We start from the raw sequence: 17,837 nt of genomic DNA on the forward strand, positions 1-17,837 counted from the left end.
ATTGTTTAGCCTCCATGTGTTTGTGTTTTTTTCGGGTTTTTTTCACTGTAATTCATTTCTAATCTCATAGCATTGTGGTCAGAAAAGATGCGTGATATGATTTCAATTTTCTTAAATTTACTGAGGCTTGAATTGTGACCCAAGATGTGATCTATCCTGCAGAATGTTCTGTGTGCACTTGAGAAGAAACTGTAATCTGCTGTTTTTGGATGGAATGTCTTATAAATATCAATTAAATCTATCTGGTCTACTGTGTCATTTAAAGCTTGTGTTTCCTTATTACTTTTCTGTTTGGATGATCCGTCCATTGGTGTAAGTGAGGTGTTGAAGTCCCCCACTATTAGTGTGTTACTGTCGATTTCCTCTTTTATAGCTGATAGCAGTTGCCTTATGTATTGAGGTGCTCCTATGTTGGGTGCATATATATTTATAATTGGTTTATCTTCTTCTTGGATTGATCCCTTGATCATTATATAGTGTCCTTCTTTGTCTCTTGTAACGTTCTTTATTTTAAAGTCTATTTTATCTGATATGAGTATTGCTACTCCAGCTTTCTTTAGATTTCCATTTGCATGGACTGTCTTTTTCCATCCCCTCATTTTCAGTCTGAATGTGTCCCTAGGTCTGAAGTGGGTCTCTTGTAGACAGCATATATATGGGTCTTGTTTTTGTATCCATTCAGCAAGCCTGTGTCTTTTAGTTGGAGCATTTAATCCATTCACGTTTAAGGTAATTATAGATATGTATGTTCCTATGACCATTTTCCTAATAGTTTTGGGTTTGTTTTTGTAGGTCCTTTTCTTCTCTTGTGTTTCCCACTTAGAGAAGTTCCTTTAGCATTTGTTGTAGAGCTGGTTTGGTGGTGCTGAATTCTCCTAGCTTTTGCTTGTCTGTAAAGGTTTTAATTTCTCCATCAAATCTGAGTGAGATCCTTGCTGAGTAGGGTAATCTTGGTTGTAGGTTCTTCCCTTTCATCACTTTAAGTATATCATGCCACTCCCTTCTGGCTTGTAGAGTTTCTGCTGAGAAATCAGCTGTTAACCTATGGGAGTTCCCTTGTGTGTCATTTGTCATTTTTCCCTTGCTGCTTTCAATAACTTTTCTCTGTCTTTAATTTTTGCCAATTTGATTACTATGTGTCTCAGTGTGTTTCTCCTTGGGTTTATCCTGTATGGGACTCTCTGCACTTCTTGGACTTGGGTGGCTATTTCCTTTCCCATGTTAGGGAAGTTTTCGACTATAATCTCTTCAAATATTTTCTCTGGTCCTTTCTCTCTTCTCCTTCTGGAACCCCTATAATGCAGATGTTGTTGCATTTAATGTTGTCCCAGAGGTCTCTTAGGCTGTCTTCATTTCTTTTCATTCTTTATTCTGTTCCGTGGCAGTGAATTCCACCATTCTGTCTTCCAGGTCACTTATCTGTTCTTCTGCCTCAGTTATTCTGCTATTGATTCCTTCTGGTATATTTTTCATTTCAGTTATTGTGTTGTTCATCTCTGTTTCTTTGTTCTTTAATTCTTCTAGGTCTTTGTTAAACGTTTCTTGCATCTTCTCGATCTTTGCCTCCATTGTTTTTCTGAGGTCCTGGATCATCTTCACTATCATTATTCTGAATTCTTTTTCTGGAAGGTTCCCTATCTCTACTTCATTTAGTTGTTTTTCTGGGGTTTTATCTTGTTACTTCATCTGGTACATAGCCCTCTGCCTTTTCATCTTGTCTGTCTCTCTGTGAATATGGTGTTTGTTCCACAGGCTGCAGGATTGTATTTCTTTTTTCTGCTGTCTGCCCTCTGGTGGATGAGGCTATCTAAGAGGCTTTTGCAAGTTTCCTGATGGGAGAGACTGGTGGTGGGCAGAGCTCAGTAAAACTTTAATCCGCTTGTTTGCTGATGGGTGGGGCTGGGTTCCCTCCCTGTTGGTTGTTTGGCCTGAGGCGACCCAACACTGGAGCCTACCTGGGCTCTTTCGTGGGGCTAATGGCAGACTCTGGGAGGGCTCATGCCAAGGAGTACTTCCGAGAACTTCTGCTGCCAGTGTCCTTGTCCTCATGGTGAGCCACAGCCACCCCCCCCCCCCCCCCCACCTCTTCAGGAGACCCTCCAACACTAGCAGGTAGGTCTGGTTCAGTCTCCTATGCCATCACTGCTCCTTCCCCTGGGTCCTGATGCGCACACAGTACTTTGTGCGTGCCCTCAAAGAGTGGAGTCTCTGTTTCCCTCAGTCCTGTCGAAGTCCTGCTGTCAAATCCTGCTAACTTTCAAAGTCTGATTCTCTGGGAATTCCTCCTCCTGTTGCCAGACCCCCAAATTGGGAAGCCTGACATGGGGCTCAGAACCTTTTCTCCAGTGGGTGGACTTCTGTGGTACAAGTGTTCTCCAGTCTGTGAGTCACCCACCCAGCAGTTAATGGGATTTGTTTTTATTGTGATTGCGCCCCTCCTACCATCTCATAGTGGCTTCTCCTTTGTCTTTGGATGTGGGGTATCTTTTTTTGGTAAGTTCCAGTGTCTTCCTGTTGATGATTGTTCACCAGTTAGTTCGGGTGTTCTTGCAAGAGGAAGTGAGAGCACGTCCTTCTACTCTGCCATCTTGAACCAATCTCCCCACTCTTTTTTAGATACTGTTCCCATATAGGTCATTACAGAGTATTGAGTAGAGTTCCCTGTGCCAACCACAGTTCTTTTTTTTTTTAAATTTATTTACTTAGTTTTGGCTGTGTTGGGTCTTCATGTCTGTGCGAGGGCTTTCTCTAGTTGTGGCAAGGGTGGGCCGCTCTTCATCACAGTGTGCGGGCCTCTCACTGTCGCGGCCTCTCTTGTTGTGGAGCACAGGGTCCAGATGCGCAGGCTCAGTAGTTGTGGCTCACGGGCCTAGCCGCTCCGCGGCATGTGGGATCTTTCCAGACCAGGGCTCGAACCCGTGTCCCCTGCATTAGCAGGTCGACTCTTAACCACCGCGCCACCAGGGAAGCCTCCAACCATAGTTCTTATTATCTGTTTTATATAGAGTACTGTGTGTATGTCAATCCCAAGCTCCCAATTTATCCCACCCCCACTTTTCCCCCCTTGGTAACCATAAGTTTGTTTTCTACATCTGTGACTCTCTGTTTTGTAAATACGTTCATTTGTACCATTTTTTTAAGATGCCACATGCAAGCGATATCATATGATATTTGTCTTTCTCTGTCTGACTTCCTTCACTCAGTATGGTAGTCTCTAGGTCTACCCATGTTTCTGCAATTGACAATATTTTGTTCTTTTTTTATGGCTGAATAATATTCCATTGTATATATGTACCACATCTTCTTTATCCCTTCCTCCATTGCTTAGGCATCTCTTTGATGTTGACTGAAGAACAAAGGCCCTGAGGGACCAATATTGGGATGACATTGGTCCTTCTAGTGGTTTCTTTTGATGTAGGAGAGTTTGTCTCTAGTCATAACTGTTTAGAAGCCATGTTTGGTGTGTCTCAGAGGAAATGAGTCGCTCCTGAAAGTGTAGGGATAGAGAATGACTCGGTGGTTTTCCGTGGCCTGCATGCACAAAGCCCAGGTTACAGAGGTCTGCAGCGGGCAGTGGAGGTGTCTGTTTTTGTTTGAGTTGTTAGGGAAGTTGTGCCCCAGTACAAGAGCAGCATCCAGGCATTGTCTGCTGGAAATAGACAAGGTGTCAGGTGGGGGGACAATGCAGCGTCTGGGGCTCGCAGACCACCTCTCCGAAGAAATGTAATCTCTGGCCCCGAATGTTCTGGTTACATTTTCAGTTTGGTGATGTGGCCTCACAGAGTTAGATTTCTGTTTTCCGGCAGGAAGTTCTCCCCACTCAGGGCATCATGTTTCTTTTTATTTGTTTGGTTGAAAAAAGAAACAAGCTGCTTGCTGCAGCCCTGCATGGCCTTGAAATTTAATTAACCTGTGTCGGTACCGTGCGTCACACACGTTAATTACACCCGTACCTATCTGTGAGAATTAATTATGGCTTTGCCAAGTGCTCTGAAATTTTCTTGGGAATGAAAGGGCCTGGGAGGAATCTAGACATTTCGTTGTTATCCTCTCGTCTGCTTGGGGGTGTGGGTGCTGACAGCTTCAGACGGACCTGATCTTTCCCGCAGGAACCTTTCTGGAGCTTTTCTGTTGCTCCCAAGTGACTGCTGCTTGGTTGTTGTGCAGGATGGCAGGTGCCCACACCCACGTGGGCATTCCTGTGTCCCTTTGCAAGAGGTCACACTTGCCTTTGTCTACCCTCTGCACAAAGAAGTTTGGTTGGGAGTGTGGCTGGTTAAAAAGTCACAGTGATGCCGGGAATTGTTCTTGTTGTTACTCAGATTTTGGTAGTGGGATCAGAGGAGCTGTCGGGAATGCCCAGATCTCCTGAATCTAAGCCGCTTCTTTTTCTCCCTCTTTGTTCACAGCGGGGCATTTTCCGAAGTGGTCTTAGCTGAAGAGAAGGCAACTGGAAAACTCTTTGCGGTGAAATGTATCCCCAAGAAGGCACTGAAGGGCAAAGAAAGCAGCATAGAGAATGAGATTGCGGTCCTGAGAAAGTAAGTACCAGGAGGGACGGCCTCCTTCCCCCACCGCCCAGTGGATGATGCTCCGGGGTGATCGGGCCTCTGGCCCACAGGAGGGAGGAGGCTGCCGGGAGCTGGCTGCCCAGTGGTCGGAGAGGGTGACCAGGATGCTGGCCCGCAGTGAGGGGTGGGCTTGTTAACCCTGACTGCCTTCCGTGCAGGGCGTCCAGAGCACTTTCCACATTATATAGCATTTCCTAATGTCTGTGCCAGTCATTTAGGTTGTTATTCCTTCCAAAGAACATGGCAGTCAGATGGACTCGGTTTTGAACCGAGACCCCGCCACTCCCTGCAGCTGGGTGACCTTGGGCTGGTTCCTGAGCTCTGAGCCTCCTCCATAAACTGGAGTTAACAGTATCCTCCCAGGTGTCCTCAGGATTAAGTGAGATGGCGCTTAGCAAGTGTTTGTTCAGCACCTGCTGCATAGTAAGTGCTCAATGAAAGGGTAGCTGCCACTGCCACTGCCCCCCGTTACTATTATTGTTTTCTTGTTGTTGTTGCTTTATTTTATAAGGAGGAGGTGAAGCTCAGAAATGGGAGTCACTTGTCCATCGCCTTGCAGCTCAGATGTGGCACAGCCAGGGAGGTAACCCCCCTCCCCCGCCCCACCAGTGTGATTTCCAGTCTTTGGTGGGTCTCCTGCTCTCTGCCACACACCTGGCACCTGGCACCCAGAGAGTGCCAGAGCTCACTGGTTACCTGCTTCACCTCTTCACTGAGTCTGATTTTGCTCCCCGTGTAATAGAACCTGGATGGGGTTCCTGGACCCAGTTCCAAGGTGTGTGGCTCAGGGTTTTCCCACACCAACAAACAATTCTTTGTTGCCAGCAGGGTGCCCGAGAGTTCACCTCAGTCCTGACACTGTCTACCCGGAGACAGAATCAGATCCCACAGGTGAAGGGCTCAGTCCCATGAGACCGCTCCCCACTTCAGGCTCCAGTCTCAAGCTTGGGTTGTTACCTGTACTTCTGACCAACTGGTTATAAGTCAGAGGTTCCCAGGGCCCCCTCCTGGGGTTCGATCAATTTGCTAGAATGGCTCACAGAACTCAGGAAAACCCGTTTACTCACTAGATTACCGAATTATTCTGAAAGGATATTAAAGGATGCGAACCAACAGCTAGATGGAAGAGATACACAGGGCAGGGTCCCGAACAAGGGAGCTTCTGTCCTCTTGGAGTGTGGGGCAGCACGGTGGCATGCAGAAGCGTTCTGGTTCTCCAATGTGGAAGCTCTGCAAAAAGGGACAAAAACTTGTCCTTTGGGCTTTTTATGGAGGCTTCGTTATATAGTCGTGATTGATGAAGATCATTGGTCATTGGTGATTGGTTCACCCTCCAGCCCCTCTCCCCTCCCCAGAAATCAGGGGGATGGAACTGAAAGTCCCAACCCTCTAGTCACATGGTTGGTTCTCCTGGCAACCAGCCCCCATCCTTAGGTGCTTCTAAAAGTCACCTCGTTCACATAACAAAGAAACTTCTGGCTCTCTCAACACTTAGGAAACTCCAAAGGTTTCTGGGAGCCGTGAGTCAGGAACTGTGGACAAGACCAAATATATATATGACAAATATTTTTTGGTCATCTCAGTGACCGAATATATATTTCTTATAAATCGCAGTTTCGCAGAATCAAATCAAAATCATGCCTCCAGCCCACTGGTGCCACAGAGAACCATTCTGATGTTGCTGGATCCACCCAAAAGATGGCCCCCCGTTAGCGTGGTGTCCAGGCTGCTTCCCATGTCCTCACGATCGAGCCATTCCCCCGTGTCTCACAAGGTTTGGGGGAACAAACCTTTATAGGGGACCTGCTTTTGCGTGATTGGGGTGTATCTGAGCATTGTGCTGTGAAGATTTTAAGCTCTCCTGTTAGTGAAAGATGTTAGAAGTATCCTTGAGATTTGGGGGGTTTGGAATCAGCACAAAGTAAGAATCAGATAAGCAAAGAAAAATGGGAACAAGCCTTACAGGGCCTCAGAACAAGATGTCACACTCTCTGCGTTCTTCCTGAGTAAGCCACGTCTCCCACTTCTGTGTCTTGGGGACCAACAGTGCCCTCGGAACAGTGCTTTGTTGCCGTCAATGCAAACCCAGCGCCACTGAGGTGGTCCGGATCTTCCTGTTCTGCAGCATGTGTGATGTGTGTTCTAGAACAAGTGGGTCTCGATGGCTTTTAAGTCCAAGGGTTTTCTGTTATTTGTTTGGTTGGTTTCTAGGTTGTCTCTTAGGGACCTGAAGAGTTTCAGGTTGTCCTGTGAGGACTGCATGAAATGATTCTGTGGCGGAGAATTTGGGAAAACAAATTACTCTAAGTACATTAGCATCAGGCCGGAAAACAGTATGTCAATGAAACATTTATTTAAATTGTTCATTTTCCAATATGAAATCGGCACTCAGAGAAGAGGATATTGGCTGTGTATGAAGTTGTAGCCACATTGCAGATATTTGGCATTTGAGATGGGATTCTGGGTGGGCTCAGAGCTTCCCCAGAGGGCCTACCTTGGGGCACAGGGGCTGCTGGATGCTGAGTCAAGGATGGTGCCTTTATTTTCATGTGTCTCCCTTATGGGCTTAGAAGCCACAAAGCCGGGGAAGTCAGTTTTATTCTCAGTGTTATCTTGCATCTACATGGGCAAGGGCAGCAGTGTAGACTTCATAAGCCAGTCTTCGTTCATGCCTTGTTCCCTCTGCTTTAAGTAGTGTCTCCACCCTGTGCCTCATTCAAATAATACACACTTCCAGCAAGAGGGCATTTAAAAGCAAGGGAGGGGACTTCCCTGGCGGTCCAGTGGTTAAGACTCCACGCTCCCAATGCATGAGACGTGGGTTCAGTCCCTGGTGGGGGAACTAAGATCTCGCATGCTGTGCGGTGTGGCCAATTAAAAACAATTAAAAAATAAATATATCAACTATACTTCAATAAAAAATAAAAATTAAGAAAAAATAAAAGCAAGGGAGGACCAGGGATTGGGAATCACTTAATTTGATAGTTCTCACTCTCTGCTGTTGGGGTGCCTTGAAGTGTGACCCTTTTTTCAGGAATGGAAAACAAAGAAGTGATTTTTCAGGGGATAAAAGGTGCTGTATCTCCTGTACTGATTTATTGTTTCGGTCCCCTGCAAAGGATTTATAAGCGGAGTAAGAAGCCGTTCCAAGTTATAAGCAGCCGGAAGCAAAGTATGTGAGTTGTAAAGAAGATAGTTTTGAACCTGCTGTTAGAAGCCACCATTGAAGCATTCATTCATTTCACTGATGTCTAGTAAATTCCTATGCATCAGTTGGAACCGAGGTTGAAAAGACGAGATACAATCCTTGCCCTCCAGGAGCTAAATAAGTGCAGTAACGTCGCAGATACTGTGTGAGAGGTCTGACCAGGGGCTCAAGAGTAGGGCTGCCCAGTTTTCCCTTTGGGGTGGGGTGTGAGGGTAGGCTTCTTGGAGGAGGTGGGTCCGGACAATGAATATATTTTGCTGAGGGCAGAAAGGCAGAGGGATATTCCAACCAGGAAGGAGCAGTGCAAACAGAGGAAAGGAGATGGGGAGGCAGGCTGGTGTGCTGGGAACTCCACATAGCTCACTGGACCAGGTGGAGGGTTCAAGGCGAGGTGTGGGAGACCCGAGGTTGGGGAGGCTGGATCGGGGGGGCGCTGTATACCCCAGTTTATCCGCTAGACAGAGGGGAGCCTTGAAGGATTGTTTCACAGAGATTATTGTTGCTGAACTTGGAAGGATAGATTGGGGGGCGGGCAAGACTCACTCTAGGGGGAGAAGTTAGGCAGCCGTTGGAGGCGTTGGGGAAGCAATGCATTGAAACAGGAGGTGTGTGTTGGGATGCAAGGGGCAAAATGGAATCTCCAGGACTTAGGGATTCAGGAAGAATGGGGGGAGGATTGAGGGGAGAGTGGATTCTAGGATAACTATCAGGTTTCTGATTGGATACCTGGGTGGGTAACGACCCCATTAGCTGAGATCAGAAATCCAGGAGCCGGAGGGCAGGTGATGAGTTCTGATTCAGACATGCTGGTCTTGGGAATGGCTGGGTGGAGTTGACCCGTTGACCATGGAGGTCTGGAGCTCAGCAGCTCAGCTGTGATCTGGGCTTGCTGGATGTTAAGGTTTTCTGAAAACACATATTAAAAAATCCTTTGGTACTTTCCGTAGCTAAATCATTGTAGATAGGGCCCCAGACAGGCCTGCATTATTCCAAATTCTGTCATATACCCTGGTCGTTTGTATATCTCCAGGCTATTTTTCATCCAGGGAGGCCCATCTGGGAGACTGCTTGCCCTCCTACGTGTTCCGTTTATTGCAGGGTGAGAGATTTATGTATTTCATTGGATTTAAGTAATGTAGCTAATATATCCTTAAGGATGTCTTTTTTTCTTGCTCTGAAAATAGTTCCAAAATGAATCTCCTCCTTGAAAGTGGATATTAAACCAAGCTCAGAGGGAATAAAAAGAGGCTGGCTTCATGGTAGACAGTTACTATGTAGCAGATAGAGACGCTGTCTGACTGGCCAGGGGCAGGGTCTGTGTGGCGCAGCACCACCTTTCCCTGGTGGAATGGTTAGCTCAGGTCCCACGCAGGGAGTGTTCTCTGCATTATGGAATATCACACCATCAGTGTTACATCCCCTGCACTGGATTATAGAGTTTATCGTTTCTGTAGTATTGTTTACTTAGAGGGCAGGCACTACCAAATCCAATTTCAAGGCAACACATAAAGTATTTTTGGAGAAGTAGAAAGGCAAATATATAGACAGTCTGTATTGAAATGGGGGGATGAAGGGGCTGCATAAAGCTGGAATATGGGAGATGGAAGAAACAGGACAGATGTATTGAGAGTAGCCCTTTTCCTAACAGTGGGGGTAACCGAGGCTCAGACTGGTTAAAGAGTTACTGTGCTTATGAAACATGGCACCAGGATTCCACACGTTGTTGTAATGGTTACTTTGTCGGCCACAGAGATGATCTTCCCTGGGGGAGGAGCCTGGGTAGCGATTGCTTTTAAATTGCATGTTCTCCATCTTGAAGACACTGAGGAGTCTCAGCTGACGGTCTCTGCCTTCTTCTCTCTAAAGCAGTGGTTTTCAACCCTGGTGGCACATTGAAATCACCTGGGAAGCTTTTCCGAACATCCTGACACCCAGGCTCCATCCTAGACCGATTGAGTTAGAATTGGAGGTTATGGTGGCCATTGGGAAATTTGAAAAGCAGCCCCTCTCCATCCCGGGATTCTTACATGCATTCAAGTCAGTGTTGAGAACAGCTGCTCTAGGGCCTCAAGGTCTCACCTCCCAGCGGGGTAAAGATGCTCTTCACGTGTCCAGGAGTAGGGAAAGATGTGTACACACGTGTGTGTGCGCGTGCACACACTCACATACACACACGCACACACACGCGCGCACACACACACACGCACACACACACCAGATGACGTTTCCTTTAGGTGAGAGGCTTCATTTAGAGAAGCAAACTCAAATGTGGTCCCTTTTGAAGAGCTGGGTTTTATACTAAGAGAGGGGAATTGACTTGACCCCATCCTCCCATCAGTGGGGAGTGGGCACCAGCCACTGGCTGGGTTCAAGAGCGAGAACCTGGCTTTTTGAGGGCGGCAGGGGAGGTAGGGGCAGTGATGGCCATTCCCGGCCTGGAGAGGCTGGCGTAGGGGTTGGTCAAGTCAGCAGGACTCAGTGACAAGGCCACTATCTGAAGGGGGTCAGGACTGCTGAAGGCAGCAGACGCCAAAGCCCAGGATCCGCTAAGGCCAAGGTCAGGATGGATCTCGGGCAGGGTGGTGGGGCTGGGTCTTCTGGGGGAGCGTGAGTCAGCACCTCAACTAGGGGACAGCCGGGCTCCGGAGGCCTGGGCACTTCTTACAGTAGCTTGATTCCCTGGTTATCTTGGACAGACATGTTTCTCTCGTACAGATTAACTAGAGGGAAGGCAGGCAGCTTGAGCCCCCAAAGGAGAGGACAGCTGGTTTTGAATTAAGTATTAGACTTCAGAGAAAGGCTTTTCTGTAAATGAACGCATTTAAATCTGGCTTGCTTCTGCTCCTGCAGCTTTGTTCTGATGGCAGCCTGGCCCGTTTGCTTCTTTAAATCACTGCCAAGTGACAGTTTATTGTGTGTGTTAGAGGAACAGACGCATCAATAGAAATTCATCGATTCAGGGCGAACAAAACCACTTTTCCAATGACTGAAAATGGCTGAGCTGGTAAAGCTGATACTTGAGTTTCTCAGGCACCAATTCAGCTTTTGAAGGATCTGATCTGCCTAGAAGACGATGTTCCAACATGGAGAGACCTCTCCTCTGGAAAGTTAGTGCCGGGATTAAGGACACAGGCAGGAAGTAAGAAGAGGAATGGCTGGAGGCCATGTGATAACAAACAGGGAGGCAGGTCTATCTGTTAGGATCCTAGAACCCTTCGCTACCCTGGAAAACCCTTGCTGAAAGTTCCCTTAATTTTGGGAAAAACGTGCAGTTCGAGCAGAACAGGTGGAGGGATGCGGTTAAGTTATTTGGTGGTGGTTATTGTGCTGTGATTAAAGTCACAGTCTTGTCGGGCTTGGAGCATGCACGGGTGGGTGTATCTGCCCAAGGACCCTCGTCCTGTTGGAAAATTGACAACAGCCCATCCTGGACCTGTTCACGCCAGGCTCAGTGAAAGCATCAGACACGCACGAGCTGACGCTCGTCCCTCTGGCCCTACCAGAGATTTGACCTTGGAATCTTGCTGAATTTGGTGGACTTTCTCCTCTTTCGCGCTATACCTCGGCCTCTCCATTTCTTTGAGCCCCGTGGATCTGACTGTAAACTCCGCTTTGTTCAGACCACTATTTGCTGGTCGTTGTTTACTTCATCCTAACAGTGGGCATATGTATAAGAAATAAAACTGGTCTCATGCCAACGTGACTTTACAGCCAAAACGGGATACATTTGATGCTTCCAAGTGGGTTTCCCATGGTGCTTTGTCCATAGCTGATAATCCAGCCACATTTTTAAAATTTGATTTGAGATCCAGAATCAGTGCATTTTTATGAGTTTTTATCAATTTCTTGGGCATTGCTTACAGAATGCCATGAATGGGAGGAAAAGGGAATTGGTGGTATCCCTTAGTACAAAACAGGGATATTCAAACTAGTTTGACCAGGCATGTTGGCTTATCTTTCCAGTGACCATGAACCTCTGGGGCCACTCCCTGCCTGCGGTTTCTGCTTCCCAAGTATCATGTGAAGTGTGGCTCTCATGATCAGACTGACTCCCTTGCTTCATGCCTTGTTCCAATAACACTGTGCAACTGAGATTTTAAATGCATGTCTGATTTGACCCTCCCCACCTTAATTCTGGGAAGTCACCTGCTTGATGGAATCCAAGCTCCGTTGTAAACAGCCCCTCCCCTCCACTTTGCCATCTTGCTGTGTAGCGTTCACCTCCTCACCCCCCAAGTTCAGTTTCATTCTTCCAGAACGAACAGATGATTGCTGCACAGATGATTCAGGCCTCTGCCTCACCTTCCCTCTCCTTCCTGCTACAGTAGGCTAAGCCTCAGTTTGAGATGCCCCCTCCTTCAGGATTCCCCCCCTCCATTGTCCCTGCTGGGGGTGGGGGCCCTTCCCTCTGAGACCCCACGGCACCAAGCTTACCTCTGTCCCTCCTGACTCTGACTGTGAGGTCCGCTTCCTGTGGATTTCCTGAGTCCAGCCCTGAGCTAAAGGCATGGTGGGGAGCATGGAGGGGAGGAGTGGGTGGAGGAGATTCAGGTGATAATACGGAGTTAGAAACACTGGGCTCAGGAGCTGACTCAATAGAGATTAGGGCGAGGAAGAAATCTCTGCTGACTTCTAGTGGGCTTTCGTGACCCAGCGCACACGGGTCCATCAGCCAATGGGGGCAGGGAGCATCCTGGAAAACGAGGCAGAGGCGAAGATGATTCTCCTATAACAACAAGGCTGACTTCATCCAGTCTGGCTGTTCCTACCACCTTTTATACTGTATGTATCACTCTGTAGATATTTAGAGTAGTTGAAGAAACATTGTGTTAGTGTTAGTTATTTGCACGCTTATTTCCGTTTGCTAGCTCTCTGTCAGCTAATCTGGTTCTGTGTTTGGGCAGTTCAGCCCTTGTGTGGATTGGTTGGTGGTTTAATTTCCTCTAATAATATATCTTGGCAAATGTTTTCTCCCTTCTTCAGTAAACTTACTTAGCTAATGATTTATATAAATTTTATTTAAATGATTCCAACAGATGTGTGTGAGTTGATATCTGTATCTGTATATATCTCTTTATGTGTATGTGAATATATATGTATATATATGTGTGTGTGTATATGTATATATATTTCTTGTCTGATATTTCAAAAAAATCAGAATAGCCTTATATTGGAGGGTATTTCACAGCATGAAAGATTAAGTACAAGGAGTCCTAGGATAGACCAGGATGGCAAATACAGAAAAAGAAATAAATATACCCCAAAGGTTCACTGTTTCTTTTCTGTTAAACTTTAGGTTGTGTCAGTTCTATTTTCGACATGGTTTTGGCATTGTTTATATGGGTAGATAAATGATTTCAGTGAAGTTTTATTTATGACTCATTATCTAGTTTAAACTCTATAAAATTTGGTGAATAGATTTTATTTTACATATTTGAAGTCCAGGGTTATCCTTGGGTGGTTTAAAAACTTCCCATTTTAAAGCCATATCACTGACTTTTGTCCTGAAAGTCAGCTTAAAAATTGAGGTCAGGGCTTCCCTGGTGGTGCAGTGGTTGAGAGTCCGCCTGCCGATGCAGGGGACACGGGTTCGTGCCCCGGTCCGGTAGGATCCCACATGCCGCGGAGCGGCTGGGCCCGTGAGCCATGGCCACTGAGCCTGCACATCCGGAGCCTGTGCTCAGCAACGGGAGAGGCCACAACAGTGAGAGGCCCGCGTACCGCAAAAAAAAAAAAAAAAAGAAAAAAAAAAAATTGAGGTCAGAGTCTTAGGTGATTGGTCTGAAGTTTTTAGGAAATACACAGTGAAAGAAATCTTTTCTAAAATAGTGATATATATGGAATTTGGTAAATGGGATTTAATATTCATTTTTTTAGCCATTTACATTTTTCTTTTATAAATATTTTAAAAATAGGGTTGACTATATGATTCAGATATGAGGTAGGTATCATTGGGGAATCCAAACACAGGCAAGGATATTTGTAAACAAATACAGTGGTGTGATGGCTGCGGTGTTTTCGTCCTTGTTGAAGGCTACAGAACTGATGCGCTAAATGCATACATTTATATGTGTGTATATGTGCATAAATGTGAACAGATGCACATATATGTAGACACATATGTACATACACATATGTATATACACATTTTAAAATACATTTCAGTTTTTTTATATCTTTCCACTGAAGAGCAAAAAATTCTTTTTGCTTAATTTAGTCAATATACCCTCAAGGCTGTCAAAAATCTGCTGTCTGGGTGCCTAAATAAGATCATAAGGCATGTGAAAAGCCTTTTTAAATTACATTGAAATGCTCCAGTGTTAGGGATTATGTAAATGTTAGGCATTACCACTCTCATCATGCTACTGGAAGAGCTCAGAATATGTTGGCGGAAGAGGTAAGAGCAGAAATTGTATCCATTTTGTGGAAGGAGAAACTGAGGTGCAGAGGGTATAATTTTGGTGAGTGATGGAGCTAGGGAGACAGCAGAGTCTCACTTACGGAGCTGTTCCCCATCTTTTAGGGCCCACAGCCTGCCCTTCTGTTAGGAGACTGTTATGGGAACTTCGTTCAATCTAGAAACAGCCTATAGGAATCAGACGTCTTATGACTCCCGGAAATTCCCTGGCGGTCCAGTGGTTAGGACTCTACGCTTTCAGTCCCGAGGGCCTGGGTTCGGTCCCTGGTCGGAGAGCTAAGAGTCAACAAGCCACGTGGCCAAAAAAAAAAAAAAAAAAAGTCTCACGACTCCCAACAAATAGTAAGAAATAGATGGCAATAGATTTCAATAGATAATAGGTGTCAGTAGATGCTAAATAGTTTAATTGAAATAGATGTCAATTAATTAAATTAATAGACTGATAACTCTAAAACCAGAACCTGAAAATTAGAGCCATTTGTAGCTACCCTTTGAGACTTTAAATATACATCTTCTCACTTTGTCATAATTTAGCAACTAGCTGGGACTTCTAGGAGCCTTGTTTTCTGTAATCCTCACAGTCAACCTCTGAAGTGTCTATTATTATTCACATTTTACAGTTGAGCTGAGACTTAAATAAGAAATTTCTGGAGACCACGTAAGTAGATAGAGCAGGAAGTCAGACCCGGGTCTGTCTGTCTTTTCCATCATGATTTGATCCGTCTGGTGTTTCCACGTTGTTTAAGACAGGGCCACATACTCTTGATGTAGACAACAGCCCACTGCATGGGGGTGCTCATTAATAGTGAAGGAAAATAATCTCTGTCTATCTTATCCTGCCATCAGAGGGGCAGTGTAAAATATTGGTGAAGACCTGAGAACCTGCCTGCCTAAGATTTCATCTGACTATACCACTTAGAAGCTGTGTGACCTTGGGCAAATGATTTCAACTCTTTGCCTCCATCATCAGGAAAATGGGGGGAACTTCCTGGCTGCCCATTGGTTAGGACTCGGCGCTTTCACTGCTGGGGAGGGGCGGGGGGACCCGGGTTCGATCCCTGGTTGGAGAACTAAGATCCCACAAGCCGCGCCGTGCGGCCGGAAGAAAAATCAGGGAAATGGGGATATTGTTGGTACTTACCTCACATATTTCTCGTAGGGATTAAAGAGCTGATGCATGCAAAGCACTTAGAACAGTGCCTGGCATGTTATGTGAGCTCTCCAAATGTTTGCTGTTTAGTTATTACTATGTGTACGGGGGACATCTTGCTAGACAGCGGGAATGGGGAGAAGGTGCCTTCCTGGAAATCACATCACACAAGTATGGCCTCCCCGTGGGAGCAGCCGCAGGGAGGTGGCTGCCCTCATCCAGCGGAGAAGGTGCCACAGTGCTAATGCCCGGCGTGGTTGCAGAGTTGTTAGGAGTGCATTAGCTTGACTGTTTCTCTTGCTGAAAAAAACTCTGAAAGCTGCTGCTCTCTTTGTCTCTCTTACTGTCTGCTTCCCTAACATGAGAGTCACCGGGCATTAGAACTGGAAGATCTTAGAGAACTTAGAGATCTTGGTCCAGTTCTCTTGACCAAGAGATGGAGAAACAGGTCCAGAGAAGTTAAGTGAGTGGCCCAAGGTCAGAGAGCTGACTTACGCGGATATGCTGCCAGAGCGATGGTTTCTGGCCTCCTCGTTCAGAGCTCTTTCCACATAACCACGCTGGCCCTCTTGTAGAGCATCCCTTGGTAGAGTGCAAGCAAGTGACTCTTCCTCATCTTTAAGAGCCCCGTGGTGGGCTTCCTTGGTGGCGCAGTGGTTAAGAATCCACCTGCCAATGGCGGGGACACGGGTTCGAGCCCTGGTCTGGGAGGATCCCACATGCCGCGGAGCAGCTAAGCCCATGCGCCACAACTACTGAGCCTGCGCTCTAGAGCCCCCGAGCCACAGCTGCTGAGCCTGTGTGCCACGACTACTGAAGCCCGCGCGCCTAGAGCCTGTGCTCCACAATAAGAGAAGCCACTGCAATGAGAAGCCCGCGCACCGCAACCAAGAGTAGACCCCGCTTGCCACAACTAGAGAAAGCCTGTGCACAGCAACGAAGACACAATGCAGCCAATAATAAAATAAATAAAATAAATAAATGTATTTAAAAAAAAAAGAGCCCCGTGGTATGTCTGGCAAGGACTAAAGACCCTGCCCCGGTAGCTTGGCCAGATTCCAGTGTGGGACATTGGATCTGGTTCCAGAACCGCCTGCTGATTTCAGTTAGATGTGCTGTTCTTTCTGCCTCCCCTCCTTGGTGGTGATGCACTGATGCCGCAGGCTGCCGTGATTGCTCTCGTGTTCTGCCTCCAGCTGTCTCTGGTTCTCTGGAATTTGCTAGAAAGGAGCTCAGAGCCCGTGTTAAAGATGAACCACTAGGAATACTTCCTTCCCATTTCAGGTGTGTTTGAGGACCTTGGTCCTTTGTGCCAGCTTCTTGGCAATAGAATGACGACACCGCTACTCAGAAGTGCAGTAGGAAGAAGCCAGCTGCAGACGGTGGAATAATTTGGGAACTATGCAAAGTGCTGCTGTGGCAGGGGGCACGTAATCTGGGAAGCCTTTTTCACCCTCCCTGTCCGGCCACAGGCCAGGGAGGCGTGCTGAACACCCAGGCCCCGCTCCTGTTCCCGCTTTGCTCTGTTGGACCTTTTGCCCTCGCTGTACCTTTCTGGAGTGTTCTAGAAACAAAGGGAGGGGTGGCTTCTTGCATACCGTGAGTGGACATCAGAGTGGGTTTGAGGGACATGGGTCATCCTGCGGGTGGCCCAGGGTAAGTGCCACAGGGAAGGGGAGGCCACTGAAGAGCTGACCACAGAGGAAAGGTACCATTGGCGGGATAAGCCCACCAGTTCAGAAAGCCACAGAATTTTCCTCAATGGCAAGTTTTTATACATCAGTAGGTAACTTTTTCTAGGTATAAAAAGTAAACTTACAGAAAGAAGTAGTTACTCAGCATTAGATATCCTTTCTAGTGAGTCTCCTTGCTGGAGAGTAAGGGATAATGTTGCTACTTCTTTAAAACCAGTGCTTCCCTGGGTCGAGTTGAGGTGGTTGGTGTGAATTGTATTTCCACACATCCAACCTTGATTCTAGAGCTGCTTGATACAGCCCCTGGGAGGTGACCCAAAGGGATGGCAGAGTAAAAATTCAGGTAGTGCCCAGTCTTGGGTTGAATGTTAGCAATATCTTGTAGAACGTTAAAACTTGGGAGGCAAATCCGTTTGTGAGCGCATCTTTCTGTTTAACTCAGTAAAGGTCCCCTTTTCTCTTGGATTCAGAACACAGCACATTGTCAGTGAGCCCTAGAAACTCCCACACCTGCTTTTACTCAGGTATTCTTTAAAGATGTAAGTAGAATGGTTGAAACTTGGATTAACTTGTTCGCTACCCAGAGCGAGTCCCTCCCTCCCTCCCTCCTGCCATCTCCCTTCCTCCCTTCCTTCCTTCCCTTTGTGTTTCCCTTTTTTTTTTTTTTGGTTTGGAGTGCCTTTTTTTTTTTTTTCTTAAAACCTTATAGAAGCTTGTAGGAGTAGGTCAGTAAGCTAAATTTAACTCATGAACACTATCCATGCAGAAGTTGCTTCTGGTCACTTACATCTCAATA

At 46.5% G+C, this 17,837-nt stretch overlaps 1 protein-coding gene across 2 annotated transcripts in view; it reads left to right on the forward strand.

Annotated features, from left to right (window-relative positions):
* CAMK1D (calcium/calmodulin dependent protein kinase ID) overlaps positions 1-17,837 on the forward strand; it is a 412,151-nt gene that overhangs the window by 160,947 nt on the left and 233,367 nt on the right. For both annotated transcript variants that reach the window (XM_082843845.1, XM_082843846.1), the window contains exon 2: positions 4,410-4,541. In XM_082843845.1, the coding sequence (XP_082699971.1) occupies positions 4,410-4,541 (132 nt within the window). The remainder of the gene's footprint in view (positions 1-4,409; positions 4,542-17,837) is intronic.

This window comes from Leucopleurus acutus, assembly GCF_964270905.1.
Source record: "Leucopleurus acutus genome assembly, chromosome: 1".
Classification (NCBI taxonomy): Eukaryota; Metazoa; Chordata; class Mammalia; order Artiodactyla; family Delphinidae; genus Leucopleurus; species Leucopleurus acutus.